Below are 21,164 nucleotides of genomic sequence, written 5' to 3'. Positions count from 1 at the left end.
CGGCCAACGTTGTCTACCTCATACGCTGCAGGAAAGGATGTCCCGAAGCGTGGTACATTGGCGAGACCATGCAGACGCTGCGATAACGGATGAACGGACATCGCGCGACAATCGCCAGGCAGGATTGTCCACTTCCAGTCGGGGAACACTTCACCAGTCAAGGGCATTTAGCTCTGATCTTTGGGTAAGCATTCTCCAAGCTGGCCTTCAGGACGCGCGACAACGCAGAATCGCTGAGCAGAAACTTATAGCCAAGTTCCGCACACATGAGTGCTGCCTCAATTGGGACCTTGGATTCATGTTGCATTACATTCACCCCCCACCATCTGGCCTGGGCTTGCAAAATCCTGCCAACTATCCCAGCTTGAGACAATTCACACCTCTTTAACCTGTTTTTATCCCTCGCTCCTGTTGCTCCGTCTGGACCTGTAAAGACTTAATCACCTGCAAGATTACTCTGTCTATATATATGTTTCTGGAACCCACCTCTTCATTCACCTGAGAAAGGAGCAGTGCACCGAAAGCTAGTGATTTGAAACAAACCTGTTGGACTTTAACCTGGTGTTGTAAGACTTACTGTGCTCACCCCAGTCCAACGCCGGCATCTCCACATCATGGTTTTCTCAGTGGCATTGAAATGCTAGTTTGTACATTGTATGGGGCTGGCACCTTTCTGACGTCAGTGATTTGGACTATGATTCCTTAAAGATGGCACAAGTGCAATCAAAAGTTTCAGATTTTTGCAAAAGAGATTGAGAATTTCTAGTTTCTTTTTATCTTGTAGTTTAGGATGTGTTGGCACACCCTTTTTCAATGAGTTTCAAAACAGTAGGCAGTCATTTTAGTTATTTGATTCTATGGTAGAAGTCTTTTCTTTGACCTTTCGTGTTAAAATTGAACGACTGGAGGACTTTTCAAAAGTATTTTTATTCAGCAAATTTTCAACAATTTTGCAATACAAAACAAAACACCCCCAAAAATCCCACCCCCCCCTCAACAGTCAACAGTAACCATCTCCCAAAAGTGCAGGATGAACAAACCCCAATAATTGTAGATTATTGTAGCTTTTCCCCTCACCACAAACTTCACCTTCTCCAGGGTCAAAATATCGAGCATGTCCCACCGCCACACCAAGGCACAGGGCAGAGAAACTGACCTCCACCCCAACAAGACCCACCTGCGGGCAATCAGCGAGGTGAAGGCTAAACATCTGCCACCACAGTCGCCTGCAGCTCCGGCAGGTCTGCTACTCTTCTTGGAGACCGGGCTCCATATATATGTGTAAGACCCCCCGAGATTGTACTGAACACCGTCCTGTAAAACCTTTCCAGCTTTGGACAGGACCAAAACATATGAACATGGTTCGCAGGGCCCCTCCCAGACCATTTACAGACATCCTCCTCCCCCTCGAACAGCCAGCTCATCCTTGATTTTGTAAGGTGCGTCCTGTACACGACCTTCAGCTGTATCAGCCCCAACCTCACGCACAAAGTTCATCCTCAACAGCACCTCGCACCACGATCTCTATTCCAGCACCACCCCCAGCTCTTCCTCTCGCTTCGTCTTAACATCCTTCAAAGACACCCCATCCTCCTCCAATAATTGCAGAGACGACACTCACCCCCCCCCCCCCCCCCCCCCCCCCCGACAGCACCGTCTCCAATAGCAAGGAGGTAGGCTCTATCGTGAAGGTTGGGAAACCTTCCTTGCAAAGTCCTGCGCCTGCATATACCTAAAAGTTTCCCCCCCGTGCCAGCCCATACCGCTTGCCCAGCTACTCCAAACTCACAAATCGACACCCCCCCCCCACCATGAACAAATCCTTAATTTCCTTAATCACCCTCTATTCCCATCCCCAAAACCTCACATTCATCCTCTCTGGCTCGAACCCATGATTCCCCCTAATCGGTATCCCCCCTGACCTGACCCCCAGCTAAAAGTGCTGTCGAAACTACCTCCAAATACTCAATGTGGTCACCACCACCAGGCTCACTGAATACTTCCCTGGGGCCAGCGCCCACAACTCCGACTCCCGACAAGAGCCCACCTCCATCGCTACCCACAGAGCCCCTCCACCCTGCTCCAGCCCCGCACCTTCTCTGCATTTGCCGCCCAATAATAATACAACATATTTGGGAGGCTGAACCACCCTCCTTCCCCGCCTGCTGTCCCTTCTGCAGTGTCATCCTCCTAATCCTGGCCAACTTTCCCCCCCCCAAAAAACGAGAAGACCAACCTGTCCACGCCCCGAGAAAGGACTTGGGCGCAGAGACCGGCAGGCATTGAAACAAAAACAAGAATTGCGGAAAAACATTAATTTTAACTTCTCGCACCTGGCCCGCCGACGACAGAGGGCGATTGTTCCACCTCAGCAATCCGCCCTCCCCACCCTGCCAAATCCTGGCTGCCTGCACCCCCAAACGCCTAAAATGAGTCACTACCAGGCAAAATGGCAGCCCCTCCCCCCATCCCCCGCTCCCACTAACGGAGGGGAGACCACAAAATACTTACTTTTCCCTAAATTCAGTTTGTACTCCAAAAATGTCCCAAATCTCTGGAGCAGATCGATTATACTCCTCACCGGCGTGCTCGGCTCCGAAATATACAGCCACGAATCACCTGCGTATAGGGACACCCTAGCTGGGATTCTCTGAAAATGGGGCCATCGCCCCACTCCCGCCGGAAAACTGGCGCGAATCACTCCAGACTTTTTTCAAAACGTCCGGAGTGATTCTCTGGTTTTAAGAGGGAGAGCAGGGCCCCATGCGCCGTGCAGCTCCTGCTGACGATACAGGGCCCTGCACTTCCAGCTGCGGGACCGGGTATGCATGCACCAGTCGGCTGCGGGTCCGTGCATGTGCGCGGAGACCATTTTCATGCCGGCCATAGCACAACATGGCGGAGCCACACAGCGTGCCAGCACGGAAGAAGATTGCCCCACCCCCACCCCCAGATCCCGCGTCCCCGCCGATCGGTAGCCCCCGATCGCGGCCTGTCCGTCGTGGAGACCCCCCCATGAATCTGATCCCCCCCACAACCAGGATGGCCAATGCGGCCGCGAGTCCGAGCTCCCGCTGGGTGGGACCAGGTTGAAACCACGGCGGCGGAATTTGGCGGGAACTCAGCCAATCGATTGCTTAGAATCGCCGCAGCGGCCTCTTTCAATGGCCACCGACCTGCGGCATGTCGACCGCGCACGCCCGGCTCCCGACGATTCTCCAGTCTGTGGAGAATTGCATCCCGGCACCATGCATCTGAGACCTCATTCTCCGCCCCCGCGCCGAGCGTGATTTCGGCGCAGGGGCTCGGAGAATCCCGGCCCCTATGTTCCACCCCCCCCCCCCCCACTCCTACCCCTCATTATTCCCTTCACAACCCCGAGTTCCTCAGCACAATGGCCAAGGGCTGTATGGCTGATGTATACAGAAGGGGAGACATGGGGCATGCCTGCCTCTTACCCGATGCAATGAAAATACCCTTAATTAATACTGTTTGTGTGCATGCTCGACATCGGCTCCTTTTATAGCAGCTGTACCCATGGCATAAACTTTGGCTCAATCCGAATTTCTACAGTACCGCCATCAAATAACTCCTCTCCACCAGATCAAACACCTTTTCCACATCCATTGCTACCACCAACTCAGTCTCCCTCCCCTTTTCCAGAGAAAGCACCAGATTCAGCAACTTCCACTTTTCCCTTTACGAACTCGGTCTGGTCCTCCCCAATCACCTTTAGGAGACACACTTCCAACCTTAACACCAACACCTTTGCCAGTATCCTGGCATTTACATTCAGCAGAGATATGGGCCTATACGACCCATACCCCATCGGATCCTTTTCCTTCTTTAATAACAGTGAGATGGAAGCTTACCCCTATCCAACCCGTCCTTAAACATTCCCACCAGCGACAGTGCCAACTTGTCCTTAAATTTTTATAAAATTAGATTGGAAATCTATCGGGCCCTACCGCCTTCCCTGCCTGCATCCTCCCAATCACCACCTTCACCTCCTGCTCCCCCAACGGCTCCTCCAACCCTGCCATCTCTACCTCCCCCAACTTCAGACACTCCAGAAACTCCTTCATCTCCCGCTCCTCCTCCTGCGGCTCTGACCTATACAGGTCCCTATAAAATTCTGTGAACACCTTATTAATCTGATCTGGAGCCACCATCAACCCCTCCCGCCTTGTCCCACACCCGAATGATCTCCCTTGCCTCGGTCTCCCTCTGGGTCTGACCAGCCAACATACGTCCTGCCTTCTCCCCACACTCATTGACAGCCCCCCTTGCCCTTCTCAATTGATGCACCGTTTTCCCCATGGACAATAGGTTGAACCTTGCTTGCAACTCCTTTCTCTTTGCCAGGAGACCCGGGTCCGAGTCCCCCACTTACCTCCAAAATCTCTTCTATCAGACATCTCCCTCCTCACCTTAGCCTTAAAAGAGACCACCTCCCCCCTCACCATGGTCTTGAGAGCCTCCCAGACCACCAACCGCAAGATCTCCCCTGTGCAATTAAACCCCACTTACTCCTCCATCACCTTCCCGACCTTGTCACGGTTCGCAAATAATCCTACATCCATTCTCTATCCTGGCCTCTGGGCTGCCTCTTCTCCAAAACCATATCCATCAAGTGCAGAGCATGATCTGAAATCACAATTGCTGAGTTCTCCGACCTCTTAACTCCAGCCAACAGCGCCTTTCCCACCACAATAAAGTCAATCCTCGAATACACCCTGTGCACTGGGAAGAAAACGAAATACTCTCGATCCCTTGGATGCAGGAACCACCACGTGTCCTCTCCTCCCATATCCCTTATGAGCCCTGCCGAATCTTTTGCTTCCCCCACCCTCGACTGGGTCAGCGAGCATGGCTGAGACCTGTCCACCTCAGGGTCCAACAATACGTTCCAGTACCCCCGTACCATCAGCTCATGGGTATCCAAATTCAGGAGGGCAACTAGTGCCCTCTTCACAAACCCCTCATTGTCCCAGTTGGGGCCATATACGCTTGCCAGCGCCACCAACTTCCCCTCTAATGCACCTATCACTACCACATACCTTTTTAAAAAAAAATTTTTTTTTTTTAAGAGTACCCAATTAACTTTTTCCAATTAAGGGGCAATTTAACGTGGCCAATCCACCTAGTCTGCACATTTTGTTTTGGGTTGTGGGGGCGAAACCCACGCAAACACGGGGAGAATGTGCAAACTCCACACGGACAGTGACCCAGGGCCAGGATTAAACCTGGGACCTCGGCGCCGTGAGGCAGCAGGGCTAACCCACTGCGCCACCGTGCTGCCCTCACTACCACATACCTGCCCCTCTGTCAGCTACCACCTCCTCCATCTGAAACCTCACCCTCTTGTCCACCAATATCACTATCCCCCAAGCCCTACTATCAAAGCCCGAATGAAATACCTCACTCATCCAACTCTTCCTGAGTCTCACCTGATCCTTCACCCTCAAATGGGTCTCCTGCAGCATCACCACACCAGACTTTAAACTCTTAAGTGTGCGAAAACTCTTGATCTCTTCACCGGTACCCCTAACCTCGGTGCAGACTCGATGGGAATTCCATGATTCTAGAGGAGTGAATCTCCATAAGAGTCTCCCACTCTTTTATTTCTCTGGAGTTTCCATGTGCCTCCTGTTGAAGCTATGTTAGGTGATCACAATAGTAAGCTATAAAGTTTATACATTGGTCTAACTGTTGGAATAATTTCCTAGATACAAGAGATTGCTCTCTGACGCACGAAACCATGAACTCAAAAAGCATGACGTCATCCTTTGCACATGTGCCTCTTCTTCCAGCTATTTTCTAAAACAAATTAGTGTGCGACAGGTGTTGGTGGATGAGAGTGCGATGTGTACAGAACCAGAATTGTTAATCCCTATTGTTGCACATAAACATGCAGATCAGGTAAGTTGAAATGCTTTTGCACTGAAATATCTTTATTAATAGATTGCAAACCATCAATTTTAATTTCTCTTTTTTTATTGGGAGAATGAAATGAGCAGATCCATGTCAGTATTGGTCCTCTGAGCCAAGGTTGATCTTTCCAGATGTCAAAGCCCGAGGAGAATGTTTGAAGAAGTAATTAAAGTGGCGGATAGAAAATTGTCAAATGTTTAGTTACTGCCTCAAAGAAGAGAAGTAGATTTTGCTGCAATACTTTTGTTTATATGTTCATGATTTATGCCAGCAATGTTAATGTTCGTGACGGTCCACTGTCATCCCCATATCCCACCTTAGTTCATCTTACAGTAATTTGTGGAGCTGACAGTCTTTCAGACCTAAAGTAGTTTAAATAAATCAAGAAAATTTTAAACCACATTTCAAAATAATTGAAAATAAGATTGCTGCAAATAAAATCTGTTCAAAAGTTGTAATTTAATTACTTTTAACCTTGGGAGCTGCAAGTCACTTGTCCTCCTTCGGTGAAATGGACAAGATTTGGCGAGTTCGAGACCCAGGGTGATGTCATGTGGGTTTTGAGTTGGATGGTGTTTCTTCTTTATCTTTTTAATTTATCTTTTTAATTTATCTTTTCCGTTGATTCAAACCTGCTGTAGCATTCGACATGACTTCCCTTTTAAAAACCCATGTTGGCTCACTAATCGGTTTAGATTTTTTCATCTGCACGCCTTTTACTCTGTTGCTATGTAATATCCTCTTGCTCTACTGTGGAGGTTGATGCAAATTAATTAAAAAGTCTGCCATTTCCTTTGTTTCTTTTGCAAGGTCACCCCTGTCTGTTTTTAAACACATCACATGGCATGACCCTTGACTAGCCTTTAATAAAAAACATCAGAAGAAAAGGTAGTCCACTGTTAAAAAAAACTTAGGACGTAATTCAGCGGAATTAAGTTAAAGTCCGCTGTTGGGCGCTTTTAGCGGGCGCTTCTTGGCGGCTGCAGCGCTGAGAAACATCCCGCTGTCTAGCGGTACTTTGCCCTTTTTTTAACCTTGGGGAATTTCTCCCCCTGATGCTGCACTTAGAGAGGGATTTCCTGCTGGTCAGCTGAAGCCTCTGGGAACCTCCCCTCACCTCCCCCTCCCCCCATCCATCCCTACCCCTGACAGTCCCAACCTGGCACCCGGTCACCTTGCCACAGCAAGTCTGACACCTGGCAGTGCCTCTGGTACCCTGGCAGTGCTACCCGGTTATCCGGTGTCTGAGTATTTAAACGAGTAATTAGGCAAATTTAAATATTCAGATCTGAATCTCGCCCAGAGAGGGCAAGATCCAGATCACGCCAGTGGGAGTAAGTCAGGTGACTCATGATTGGACCGGTGCCCAGCACGGAGCCCGATTTGGGGCTCACACACGATTCACCCACTGTGTCCAGATCCATGCTGGGTGCAACGGGGTCGCTGAATCACGCCCTTAATCTCAATGTCGCTGACAATTTTATTGAATGGGCCCAGCAAAGTGATTTAATTTGCTGCATAAGCTCTGGACTAGGTCGGGATTAGTTTCTTCAGATTTGTAATATTTTATTCTGACATGATGCACAATTTATTTTCACTTATTCAGAAAGCACATGTTCAAATTCAAGAGGTCGTAATTCTCTAAATCTTAGGCGAAAAAGAAGAAATAATTGAAATTTTCTTCTTGGGCATGGGTTCTGCTCTGCAATTAAATGAGCGATCAGAGAGTTGGTGGTATCAAATCGAGGGTGAGATTTTCCAGCCCTTCCCACTGGTAGGGTCTTCCGGTCCCACTGAAGGCGATCCCCCTGTGACGGGTTCCCCTGCGGCTGGACTAGTGAAATGAAATGAAAATGAATGAATGAATGAAAATCGCTTATTGTCACAAGTAGGCTTCAAATGAAGTTACTGTGAAAAGCCCCTAGTCGCCACATTCCGGCGTCTGTTCGGGGAGGCTGGTACGGGAATTGAACCAGTGCTGCTGGCCTGCCTGGGTCTGCTTCCAAAGCCAGCGATTTAGCCCAGTGTGCTAAACCAGCCACGCAGAATTCCGTAGACATTGGTGGGACCAGAGGATCCCCACCGATGGCCAATGACGAGTTGCCTCCACCACCAGAAAACATGCAGGTCATGGGTGGGGTGGCCGGGAAGCGGAAAAATTCAGCTCCTAGGTCTTTCTGGTCTGGTAATCTAACAGGTGGAATAGATTTTCCTGTCCCTGTGCCTTACCTGTGTTGGTCCACTGTACAGAAATTCAGGCAGAAAGGATTTTACAACTTTAATGCTTATGCATTAAACTGCATTGGCTATGGAAGAAATCAAAGTCTACTTAATTTCAGTTACTTTAATGTAAAACTTGTGCTTTTCTTTTCAGATTGTTCTTCTGGGAGACCATATGCAACTCCGTCCCATTATAAACAATGAGTTCTGCAGGCGTCTTGGCATGGAGAAATCACTATTTGAGCGCTATGTTCAACGAGCATGGATGCTTGACGTGCAGTATCGGATGGTAAGTATTAGTTGCCCAGATGGTAGTAATGCATCACTTAACGTTGAATATAATTGGTCTCCATGGAGACCAATAACATAAAAGAACCAAACTTCACAAATGAGCCCACTGGAAGAAAGCAATGGACATGATTACACTTCAAAAAAAACTCTATAGCCATCAAACCAAAATCAACATAAATTGAACATGAATTCACAGGTAAATTCTACCGCAGAAACTTTTCCCTTCATATTCTTCTTCTGGGAGGCCATATGCAACTCTTGTCTCATTATAAACAGTGAGTTCTACAGGCATCTTGGCATGGAGAGATCACTATTTCAGCACTCTGTTCAATGTGCATTGATGCTTGATTTTAATTTTGAAATAGAACATACAACAACTCATAATTTCCTCTGGCAGTCCCCTCAGCATACATGGCATCAGCCTCAACCTTGAATTCACGCAAAACTCTGTTATTCCCAGGTAGAGTTTCAGGTATTTTATTCACCCAGGAATTACACCTGTAGTCCCATTCAACAGCAGATTTACCTCTCCCAGGATCCACGGGTACAACGAGCCAAATGGCACACTTTTCCGGGTCCTTCACAGTTCTGCTTCTGGAATCAGCATTTTTTTCTCTCCTTCAACAGCTGTGCCATGATTTTATTCTACCGTAGTTGTCTCACGCTCACACTTTCACAGCCACTGTACTATTCTCTGCCTGCTAACCTCCCCCCCTGAACTTTAAGAGTGATGCCTGTTCTGACCACAGGCTGAAATTTGACCTTTGAACCTGGTTCTTATTTTGTACCCCCCGTTTCTCTTTCCCCAGAAACCTGTGTACACCATAGGCTGATTTCTAAGAAATATGATGTCACAGCCAGGAATTTCAATTTACAAACCCTTCCCAGAAACTGGGAACATGTTTCTCTTACAGTTAGGAACTGTCTCCAGAAATCACAGGCTTCAAAACTATGGTCAGTGTGGACAACTGCTTGCAAATTTCTAATTTCCTCACAAATTATACTCAATTAAAAATTGAGCCTTGATGAATAAAAAGCAGTGAAATATTGTGGAATAATTAAAAAAATTATCATTGGGTGAAAACCTAATGCAAACTGGAAACACTTGATTATTAAAAAATATTTTTTATTCTCCTTTTTTACATTTTCTCCCAAATTTACACCCAACAATAAACAATAATCAGAATGTAATGTCAATCCCCATATCAATAATAATGATCCCACCCTCCCACCAAATCCCAAACATTGGCCCGCATGTTAACATAAACAAATGACAAAAAGGAATCAGTAATCACCCATAGTCACCATTAACACACACAGTCCCTCTCCCCAACCCTCCCAGCCCCCAATTCTTGAAAGTGCATAATGAATAACGCCCATGAATTGTAGAACCCCTCCATCCTTCCCCTCAGTTCAAATTTGACCTTTTCAAGCGTTAAGAATTCCAGCTGGTACCCCCGCCACTCCAGGGCACAGAGTGGAGAGGTTGATCTCCACCCTAACAGGATCCGTCTTCGGGCGATTAATGAGGCGAAGACTACAACATCTGCCTCCGCGTTTCCAATCCCAGCTGGTCTGACAACCCGAATATGGCCTCCCGAGGGCCCGGGTCCAGTTTCACATGCACCACTTTAGAGATTACCCTAAACACCTCCTTCCAGTAATCCTCCAGCTTTAGACAGGACCAAAACATATGAACGTGGTTTGCGCGCCCCTCCCCCCCCCCCCCCCCCCCCACCCCCCCGCAACGTTCACACACATCTTCTACCCCCTCAAAGGGCCGGCTCATCCTCGCCCTTGTAAGGTGCGCCCGTTCGTTGCTAGTCCCGCCGGCGTAAATTAGAGTCGGTCCCTTACCGGCGGGACCCGGCGGCGCGGGCGGGCTCCGGGGTTCTTGGGGGGGCGCAGGGGGATCTGGCCCCGGGAGGGGGGTGGTGCCCCCACGGTGGCCTGGCCCGCAATCGGGGCCCACCGATCCGCGGGCGGGGCTATGCCGTGGGGCCACTCTATCCTTTCGCACCGGAGGCTGTGGTCCTCCGCCATTCCCGGTGCGGAAGCGAATCCCTCTGCACATGCGCAGGGATGACGCCAGCACGCGCTGGCGCTCCCGCGCATGTGCCGACTCGCACCGGCCAGGAGGCCCTTTGGCACTGGTTGGCACGGCGCCAAGCCCCTTTCCCACCAGCCGGCGGTGCACAAACCACTCCGGGGCGGGCCTAGCCCCCGAAGGTGTGGAGGATTCCGCACCTTTGGGGTGGCCCGACGCCAGAGTGGTTCACGCCACTCCGTCCCGCTGGGACCCCCCGCCCCACCAGGTAGGGGTGAATCCCGCCCCAGAACCCCTCCTCTCCCAACTCTTCCTTCCACTTTGCCTTGATCCCTTCCAGTGGCGCCTTCACCTCCTCCAAAATAGCCCCGTAAACCACCGATACTACCCCCTTCTCCAGTCCCCCTGACGTCAGCACCTCCTCTAGCAATGTGGAAGCCGGCTCTACTGGGAAGCTCTGTATCTCCTTTCTGGCAAAATCTCAAACCTGCATGTACGTAAATATTTCTCCCTGCTCCAGCCCATACTTTGCTCCCAGCTCCTTCAATCCCGCAAAACGACCCCCAAGAAATATATATTTTAGGGTGCCAATTCATTTCTCCTCCCATCAACTGGAAACTTGTTTAGCATTTTGTTTGACTCATTTTCTGGAATAATTTAATACTGAAAATACTGTGCTTGGAAAATTTACCCATGGTTAATTGCCTCAAAGCCAAACTTTCTTCCATGAAGTATTATAATGAAAGATTCCGTGTGAGTACAAAACAGATAATTATTAGCAGAAAGAATTTTGTAAAAAGTAGTTTGTATATGGTGTATCTGAAGAAGTAGGTCGAATGGCCCCTTTGGTCCTATATTTTCTTGTTGTGGAATTTTGTATAACTGTGCACAGTTTTTCACTACTTGTAAAATGATTAAAATTGAAGTTTATTATTTAATTTTTTAGCACCAAGAAATTTGCGAGTTTCCCTCTAAAATGTTTTATCAAGGGAGACTGAAAACTGATGTCATGATTGCACGACGCCCCCTCAGCCTCTTCTGTCATCGTGGAAAGAAGATTTGCCCAATTATCTTTGGACATGTGTTGGGAGATGAAATTAGTTTGATGGTTTCGACTGAAGAGGGAAATGAGAATTCTAGAGCAAACAAGATGGAGGCTGAAAAGGCTGTGAGTAGTAAACCACAATTATATTGTAAAAAGAATGTAATAGGAAACATGTAATAGAGGCTGCACCTGATAACCACAAGAACATTTATTTAGGATTGTCTATTGTTTGAATATTAGTCATATTTCTGTTTTCCTTTTGAATTTTGTTTATATTACAGCTATAAGTACATTTCTTATTTATAATAAATATTATTATAAGCAAAAAATAATGCTTTAATATTCTTCTTAAAGATACATAAGCTGCTTATTACTAAGGATAAAGCTAATAATAACAAATTCTTCATTTGCAGCTGAAGGAGTCCTGAATAGTTCTATAGTAAAAGTAGTTTATACACTGCAATACCAGTGGCTAAGCCACTATTCTGAACCAACATCTCGTTTTATAATTTATCAACAAATCCCCATATCTTGCAAACTAGGTAGTTTTGGCAAGTTGCTATTAGATAGCAACTTTGACATTCCAAAACATTTCACAAAGGCCTGGGTTTTTGCTCTTGAGCCAGGTAGGACAAGTTGGGAAATTTCCAGGCTTGCTGCATCCGGCTCAGGAAAAATTTTCCTGAATGGTGGGATCTTCATTCTGCGGGGGACAGGTGTGGGATGGGCATGGGTCTGCTACTTCCTGATAGAGATCTGAGGTAGCCACAGGGGTTGCCGAGTGTGTTAGTTCTCTGGGATATTGTCCCATTTGTTTTCTTGCATGAAACATTATGACCTGCAGCCCTCAGCCCCCATTCCCTTCACTCTGCTGCACATCCCCCATGCCAATTAATTCCAACTCGTGCCTCCACCCACCCTTAATGGCCTTTAATACCCTCCATGCCAACCCTTGCCCCCACCCACTACCATAGCCCCTTTATAGACCCTATGCCATCCAGTGCCAACTGACACCCAACACCAACCAGCATTTGCCTTACATCCTCCATGCCCAGTATCTGACCCAGTATCCACCATGAACAGACCTCAGGAGTCATGCTGAGATGAAATAAAATAAAGCTCTAAGGATCTATACAGACATCATTGTATAAAAAAAACTCTCGGGTGGCACACTGGTTAGCACTGCTGCCTCACAATGCCAGGGACCCGTGTTCGATTCTGACCTCAGGTGACTGTCTGTGTGGAGTTTGCACATTCTGACCGTGTCTGCGTGGGTTTCCTCCGGGTGTTCCAGTTTCCTCCCACAGTCCAAAGATGTGTTGGTTAGGTGGATTGGATATGCTAAATTGCCCCTATTAAAAAAGAACTATTATTCATGAAAGGCTAATCAATACAGTGAGCCCCCTTCAAGTACTTATTAAACAAAATATGTATTCTAAACCCCACATCAACAACAGCTAATCTTTTAATAACCCTTTGGAGCTGCCAATCAGACAGTGAGCATACAGTCAAGCATTTAAAATGCTACAATGATAGCACTTAGGGTTACACCAACAAACAATATTGAAACTGCTGGATTAGATTTTTTTCTACTCACAGACATAGGCAGGCAAGTAGTCTTTTTCAATTTTTAAAGGGCTCGCCATTTAAATAACTTGGCAGTTTGACAGTTTTACAAACCTTATCAACCCCCCTGAGCATTCACAACTTCTCTCGTGATTTTAATGCCCTTTCTTTGGGATAAGGCACTTGCTCCAGCAAAAATGGCATCACTCTCTGAGTTCAAATGGCTTGGCTGAGATCTGGTTTGGCCTATCTGCCATTTTGGTTACTCTGAAAATCCAGTACAGAGAATTTGGTGCTTGATGTCGGAAGGCTGCAAAAGGTCACGTAAAAACAGAGATAGGAGAAGTGAAGCCACAAAGATATTTTAACACAAGGATGCGAATATTAAATTTGGGCAAGTACACACATGATGGACAAGTGAAATTTTGTGAGATATTGGATAGATGCTGCTGGGGTTTGGGTGAACTGAAGAATATGGAGGTCCAAGTTCTGACAGTAAGGCCAAGAGAGCAGTGGAATAATTGTTTCTGTTTTTGACATCACATTATCCATTGATCTAGTAGGAGAAACAAAAGAATTAGCCACCAGAAAATACATTACCTTGTCCTTTAGGGTTTTTGAATGTAATCTTTGCTTCGAGGATTATCAGTTCTTGGGCAATTTACTGTTCTTGAAAATGTACAGCCAGAATTTGGGGACCTCAGAAGTCATTGCTTTTACAAAGGCAGCAGATGTTTTATAGGTAGCATTGTACACTTTATTCAAAAAAAAGTGTAAGGTATTTGTGTACTGCCGTATTGGCTGAATTCCATTTCAGACTATGTGTGTTAGCTGTGGCTCTGTCAGTGGCTTCCTGTCCTCTGAATCATGAGGGTTTGAGTCCTGCTTTAGGACCTGGACACAAAATTCATGGCTGGTGCTCCAGTGCAGTATTCAGGGGGCAATGCACTACCTTCCAGAGGAGACATCAAACCAAGGTATCTTCTGCCTACTCCAGTGATGGAATAGATCCCATTGCTGAGCGCAAATGAGTTGCTGCGACACACTTTAACACCGGATAATTTCCTGTGCCCCTACCTTCCTGCTTTCTGGAATGATCTCTCCCTCTCGTCGGAACTGTGGAGGTCAGGATTTAAACTGTGGGGTCTGGGTTTTGTGTTTCAGAATTTAATGATACTTAAACTGACGACAGTGACTACACTTCAAAATGTACTTCACTGGCTGTAAAGTGTTTTAGAACATCCAGTGGTTGTGAAAAGCACTCTATGAATATGTTTTTTTCTGGGAGATTTTCAGTTTTCTCTTTGCTATTCAGTGGCCCTGGTGTCTGTCAGCACACTGCTTTGTTCAGACAATGTTATAAAGCCTTATCACCAAGCACTTCCCTTTGTTATAATTTAAATCAACTCCCCTGACAGCAACATGTATTAGTTGTAGCAACCAGACCCTATAATTAAAAATACAATTGTACAATTGTTGTTCCAGGGCCATATGCGTATTGCAGAGTAACTGCATCTGCAATCACATTTTTAATTTCGAGTAAAAAAAAACCCATCATGGAGTTTCTTTCCTATCCTGGTTACATTTCTGTTGAATTCCCTGATAATGCACAGCATTCCTAATTCCTATCCAATGCACAACACTGAATCTGAAGGGTGTTGTTTAAAATACAATTCACACTAATAAATCAGAGTTTGGGGGAATAAACCTGCAAGAATTAATCATGAGCTTCATGAATGAACAAATATGGAGAAATGTGGATATTAATATCACCTAATAACCTAATAAAGAATTGGTCCTTTTATTGAGGATGACGTTTTCTTTCAGTTTTTATGGGGGGCATGGTAACACAGTGGGTAACACTGTTGCTTCACAGCTCCAGGGTCCCAGGTTTGATTCCCGGCTTGGGTCACTTTCTGTGCGGAGTCTGCACTGTGTCTGCGTGGGTTTCCTCCGGGTGCTCTGGTTTCCACCCAGAAGTCCTTAAAGATGTGCTGTTAGGTAATTTGGACATTCTCCATTTTCCCTCTGTGCACCCAAACAGGGACCGGAATGTGGCAACTAGGGAATTTTCACAGTAACTTCATTGCAGTGTTAATGTAAGCCTACTTGTGGCAATAAAAATTATTAGTTACCATGAGAAATACGTACTGTGGTTAATAGCACATACCAGGTGTAATGTTGTGCATGGGACTTACGGGGTGGCAATGATTATCTGCCTCGTGGTTCTCGCAGAATACGAGCTCCTCCGCTGAGGGGGCGGGGGGACGGGAAACTCCATTTAGCGTTGTATAATAATTCGGCCAGTAAGGCACCAACTGGCAGCGCCGGCCCTAGGGTTGCTGGCGCCCCGGACAAGCTGAACTTCGGCGCCCTTGGGGGGGGGGGTCGGGGCCGAGGGGGGGGGGGGGGGCCGAGGCGGGCGGGGGCGGGGCCGGGGGGGGGGCCGAGGCGGGGGTTAGATAGAGGAAAGGAACTAAATTGCACTTTAACCAGTCCTATCAGCTCCTCATGCACAGTTCATCCCAACTGATCCTAACCCTCCCACAATACAATGACTGGCCCCTCCACCAATTACACTTACTGGTCCTAGACACCAAACACCACCCCCTCCTACCCTTACACTGACTCTTACCCCTTTAAGCTGATCCTCTCCACATTACACTGACCCCATCTCATCGTTAATGATCACCTCCTGCCATGTTATTGAGCCCCTTCTTCAACACTCCGACCCAGACACCCTGCCAACCACCCCCAGCCTCAATTAACTGACCTGATCCCAGATTCTTCCTGATAGACTGACCAGATCCCAGGACATCCACGCCACTTGATTCTCACTCTTTGTGCAGATTTCCTGACCACCCACAGAACACATTAGGTGTTTGGGTGAGTGTTGAAACGGGACTCCGTACCTCGCACACACTGTGCAGATCTTCAATGAATATCTTCATTCTCGGCGGGGCCGAGGCGGCGGGGGCGGGGGGGGGGGGGCGGGCGCGGGGGGGGGGGGGGGGGGGGCCGAGGGGGCGGGGGGGGGCGGGCCCGAGGGTGGATGGAAGGGGGGGGGGCGGGCCCGAGGGCAGACGGAAGGGGGGGGGGCGGGCGGAGGGGGTCGCCCTGGGGGAGGGCGGCCACCGCGCATGCGCTGGTTGGCACCGCCCCAACTGCGCATGCGCGGGACCCGAGTCTCTGGCGCCCCCTAACACATGGCGCCCCAGGCGACTGCCCGAGTTGCCGGTGCCTTGGGCCGGCCCTGCCAACTGGCAAGAGACTGGGTAGGTATCCACCATCTACCAGGAAGTGTATATACCGTAATTGTAAATAAATCAAAGTTCTTTATTTTACTTGCTGTGGACTCCTTGGGCTGCATTCTCCGTCCTGCCATGCCATTTTTCTGCCCCGACCCGCTGGCGGGATTCTCCATTACGCCGGCCGGTCAGTGGGATTTTCTATTGTGGGGCAGCCCAACGCCATTGTCAAACCCCCCGAGCGCTGGCAAAACAGTGAATCACACCGGCGGAGAATCCCGCCCCCCGTGTCCTTATTAAATAAAGGTTGAGTCTGGTAAAGTTAACTTGTATTAAGTAAATCCATGAGTTAAAAATTACATATTTATGTGTTCACTGTCTCTGGTTTTCTACCTGATGTATAGGTGCATATTGTGAAGCAGTTGACCTTTGCCAAAATCAAACCAGGGGATATTGCAATTTTGACGCCTTACAACGCACAGGTTCTAGAGATAAGCAAGCTGCTCAATGGACATGGAATTACGGGAATAACTGTGTGTACGATCGTAAAAAGTCAAGGTACGGATCTATTCAAACTTCACGTCCTTCATGCAGCTGGATGGCCACTGTGTTACTTAGCCAGTGAAGGGGACTCTCCATGTGGCAGGTTAAAAGAGATGGGTGCACTTACAAGTTGTGTTGGCCGAAGGAGTGTTGTGCAGGGGAAAGCTGAGTAAGTCAACATGGGGGGATTGTACCTGAATGTGACTTGCTACTTACCTTTCCTGGCCTGATCAGGTCATTGAACCTCTTGTGGCACTGTCTCAAGCGGCGAGGCACCACACTCCTGTGGCTTATCTCGGTACTTCCAGCCTCGTCTGCTTACTCACTGGGAACAGTGACTCCATGTGGGCCCTTACATGTTTGCCTGAGATCCTTACAGTCCAGGGATGTGTCTGAGAACCTCAGTACAGCCTTCCCTTATTGAGAATCCAAGTGGTGGGGGAGGGAATTAATTTGTGTTACGCTGCTTCTAGCAGCACTGCGCAGACTATATTGATTCCCTGGGGGTAAGCAGCCATTACCTGCACAGTTCACACAGCGAGCTTCAGTAATATTAATGGGAATGCCACATGGCGACATGAGTGGTGGCACACACTACTGCCTGCCCCCACGGAATCGATGTTAGCCTATCTGACCATGCTAAATAGTGCTAAACAAACCAATTTCTCCTCTCAGCTGCCATGTAACTGGCTCAAGACATTTGTAGAATGCTTCCATTTTGACTCTGACTGACTTTCTTAAATGGTGAAGCGTCAACCATTATTTCTGGTTCATCATCATGCCTGAACACTCTCATTGATTGAGAATCCTGGAATTTAGATGCCAAATGCTTCGTTAAAAAGCCACCGCCAAACACGCAGCTCAAACCTACGGATTCCGAATGCACTGCATGTTATGAGCGGATCAGAACGTTAAACTTAAATTCCAGATTTCAGAACTGCTTTTATTTTGTCCAAGTTAAGAACAAAGTGGTCCTGAAATGAATCTCTGTCATCTCCCACTTCTGAACATTTTGAACAACGTTACTCCAGACAAGTTTGACAAGCTATGCTGTGAACTACTCTTGGCATGGACTCTGAACTTCCCCCCTAAAGCAACCATTTTACTAATAGGAGACAATCAAGTTGTCTGTCAAGAATCAGTAGACAATTGACAGCGCTGCTTATGGCTACCAACGACACCATGTTGCTTTGGATTTATGCAAAAGATCATGGCAGGCTGCAGCAGATGACATCAGTGACAAACCACCCTCTGTTATGCAACTCTGTAGCAGCAAGGTGACTGAGGCTGTGTATTCCATGAGAAATACATACATCACATTCTCATAGAAAGCTAGAACAAAGCAGGAGGGGAGGGCACTAGACTTTGACTTGATTGACGACTTCCCCAGTGCCCAGCATGCCAGAGGTTACACCCATATTGTTTAAAAGCTCCCCATTGCCATCCTGGAATCTTTCTCAATATCAGTGCACATAACTTCCTCTATGTGGAGCTTGGTTGCAAGCGGTGCATCATGTAAATCTGTGACCAGTTTCCTGACATCAGTAATGGTGCATTTATCCTGCAGCAATCCCCTGTGTTGCCTTTATACCCCCTCGACGGTGAAGTCACAGGCTGGATTATTGGTGACAAGGAGTATTCCTTTTGGAAAAGGCTTGTGACTCCTATCAAGGATCTGGTACAAGCCTAGAGCGTATCTACAATTCCACAACGAGGAATATAATTGAGCAGAATATTGATGTGCTGTCTGTGGCCGTACTTCCAGATGTGTGGTCATGTGCTGTAGGCTGCAGAGCTTTAGTACAATGAGGAACAGGCGGCATGGTGGCACAGAGGTTAGCATTGCTGCCTCACAGCACCAGGGACCAGGGTTCAATTCCCACCTTGGGTCACTGTCTGTGTGGAATTTGCACATTTTCTCCGTGTCAGCATGGGTTTCCTCTGTGTGCTCCGGTTTCCTCCCAGAGTCCAAAGATGTGCAGGTTAGGTGGATTGGCCATCTAAATTGCCACTCAGGATGGGTGTGTGGGTCCTAGGTAGGGTGCTCCTTCGGAGGGCCGGTGCGGACTCGATGGGCTGAATGGCCTCCTTCTGCATTGTAGGGATTGTATGACTTCTAGTCCTTACCACCTTGGAGGCGAAGGATGAAAAGCAGCATAAAAAGGAAGAAGAGTAAGAGCAGCAACAAGCTCCCAGTGAGCTGGTCAAACTCTCAAAGGAGCAACTCATTCAAGAGAGCTCCAGCTGAACCATACCTCCCATCTACAATATGCTTTCAGTCCAGCAATCCTTTCACCATCATTCTCGCTATCTTTTTTTAAAATTTAGAGTACCAAATTCATTTTTTTCCCCAATTAAGGGGCAATTTAGAGTGGCCAATTCACCTACCCTGCACATATTTGGGTTGTGGGGGCAAAACCCACACAAACACGGGGAGAATGTGCAAACTCCACACGGACAGTGACCCAGAGCCGGGATCAAACCTGGGACCTCGGCGCCGTGAGGCGCACTAACCACTGCACCACCGTGTTGTCCATCATCCTCACTATCTCCATTTAGTTACCTGCCTTCAGTGCAACATCATAGGTTTGGGCCTCAACTGACCACGAATATGAACTCCACCAAATCCAGAAAACAAATCTTACTTCAAAGAATCCCTTCAGATCTGAATGATAGTTAAGTGGTGTCATTGTGAATCACTCATGTTTTACTCTCAAGTATCTGTCTTGTCTGCTCCCCAAGACTTTTCCCCAGTGACTGCACCTGGGAAGTGGAAAACTGCTGAACCACTCTAGGCTTGTACCAGATCCTTGACAAGCCTTTTCCAAAAGGAATATTCCTTGTCACCAAGGATCCAGCCTGTGACTTCACCGTCGAGGGGGTACAAAGGATACTTCAGATGACCATATGGCAAGAGATCTTCAACAATTCTGGGCCTTGAAGACTAGCTGTAGACTGAAGCCTCACAACATGTTACAGCCTAGCCCAGCTGTATGCTTGATACTGCACAGGCAGAGTGGGTTGTGTGGAGTAGATATGCTGTCATATGAATATACAAACATATGAATTAGGAGTGGGGGATAGGCTGATCTGATACTGGCCCCAACTCCATATTCTTATCCACTGCCAATAACCTTTGACTCCCTCATTAGTCAAGTATCTACCTATTGTGAAAGGACGTGGCACAAAGGCCACTCTTCTGTGGCTGCAATTCAGCCCTCCTCGAGCTTTGCTTGAGAACAGAGTGCTGTAGTGATGTGATGCTTTGGAAGCACTAGTGGCCTCCAAAATCAAGATGACAAGTATCTGAGTCTCCATGGCAGCAGCGGGTATGGGAGCTGCCAGTGCTGTTGTCAGAGGCTTCATCCCATTTGCCCCTACTCTGATGCTTATGCAACTGACCATTCACTCCATGTTCAACAGGATGATCTCCATGCACTGAATGAAGCCTCAAACTCAAGTTGGAGCTGAATTTTTCCTTGCTCTCAGCCATTGTACGCAAACTGACTCACAATTTAACCAGCACACATAGCATTTCACATGCCTATCAGTCTTCTTTGGCCCTCAAAGTCAGCATCAGAACTCTCTGTAGCAGGCCTACTGTGGGATGTCACCTTAGCCCCTCCCTCGCACTCACACTAACGCCTGGTGGTTCACTATGTGAATACAGTTCTCCCAGCAGAGCATGTAAGTGCATGAATTGAGCTCCTTGAGTGGCTTTCTCAGCTACCTTTTGCCGCCTGCAATGTGATGGTGGTGTTGTCTGGAGGGCTTTCTGTAAATCACCCACTCCTCTTCCCCAACAATAGGGAATTGCCATCCTCCTGTCAGAGGGCTGCCAAAGTTGTAAGGGTGACACTGGAGTTCTGATCTACAAGCCTTGTAGTCATTTCTATGTTCGCAACTAGTCCCTCCTGCATTCAGACACAACGCACCACTCCTCTAGGAGGTGCTGACTGTGTTTGAGTGACACCAGAGCTTGATTTCCCACATCACAAGGATGTGCAGAGTCAGTGAGCAGCGAAGGGAGCACTGATTGCACACCGGAGTCAGGATAAGGAACTGGCAGCACCAATTTCACACAGTCCATGTGTCTACACGGGCCAGTGCACACAATGTGTGTTCTTGCCCGCTGTGTGCCCATTTTCAGGTGCAGTTGGATTTATTGGCCGTGGAGGCGCAGAAACCAGGAATAATATTGAAGTGTCACCGCCTTCTCAGAAATCTAAAACGATCAGAAAAATAACTAAAACCTGTTTGAGAAAACCTC

At 47.7% G+C, this 21,164-nt stretch overlaps 1 protein-coding gene across 3 annotated transcripts in view; it reads left to right on the top strand.

The window, feature by feature from the left end:
- Nucleotides 1-21,164, top strand: part of helz2a (helicase with zinc finger 2a) — a 138,099-nt gene that overhangs the window by 101,170 nt on the left and 15,765 nt on the right. For 2 of the 3 annotated variants that reach the window (XM_038803190.1, XM_038803191.1), the window contains 4 exons: nucleotides 5,730-5,922; nucleotides 8,309-8,443; nucleotides 11,439-11,660; nucleotides 16,756-16,909. In XM_038803190.1, the coding sequence (XP_038659118.1) occupies nucleotides 5,730-5,922; nucleotides 8,309-8,443; nucleotides 11,439-11,660; nucleotides 16,756-16,909 (704 nt within the window). Of the gene's footprint in view, nucleotides 1-5,729; nucleotides 5,923-8,308; nucleotides 8,444-9,254; nucleotides 9,390-11,438; nucleotides 11,661-16,755; nucleotides 16,910-21,164 lie in introns of those variants that run through there. The other variant, XM_038803192.1, reaches the window with a different exon arrangement.

Source organism: Scyliorhinus canicula, chromosome 7 (assembly GCF_902713615.1).
Source record: "Scyliorhinus canicula chromosome 7, sScyCan1.1, whole genome shotgun sequence".
Taxonomy (NCBI): domain Eukaryota; kingdom Metazoa; phylum Chordata; class Chondrichthyes; order Carcharhiniformes; family Scyliorhinidae; genus Scyliorhinus; species Scyliorhinus canicula.
Note: the sequence above shows the minus strand (reverse complement) of the source record. Positions and strands in the feature narration are given on the sequence as shown.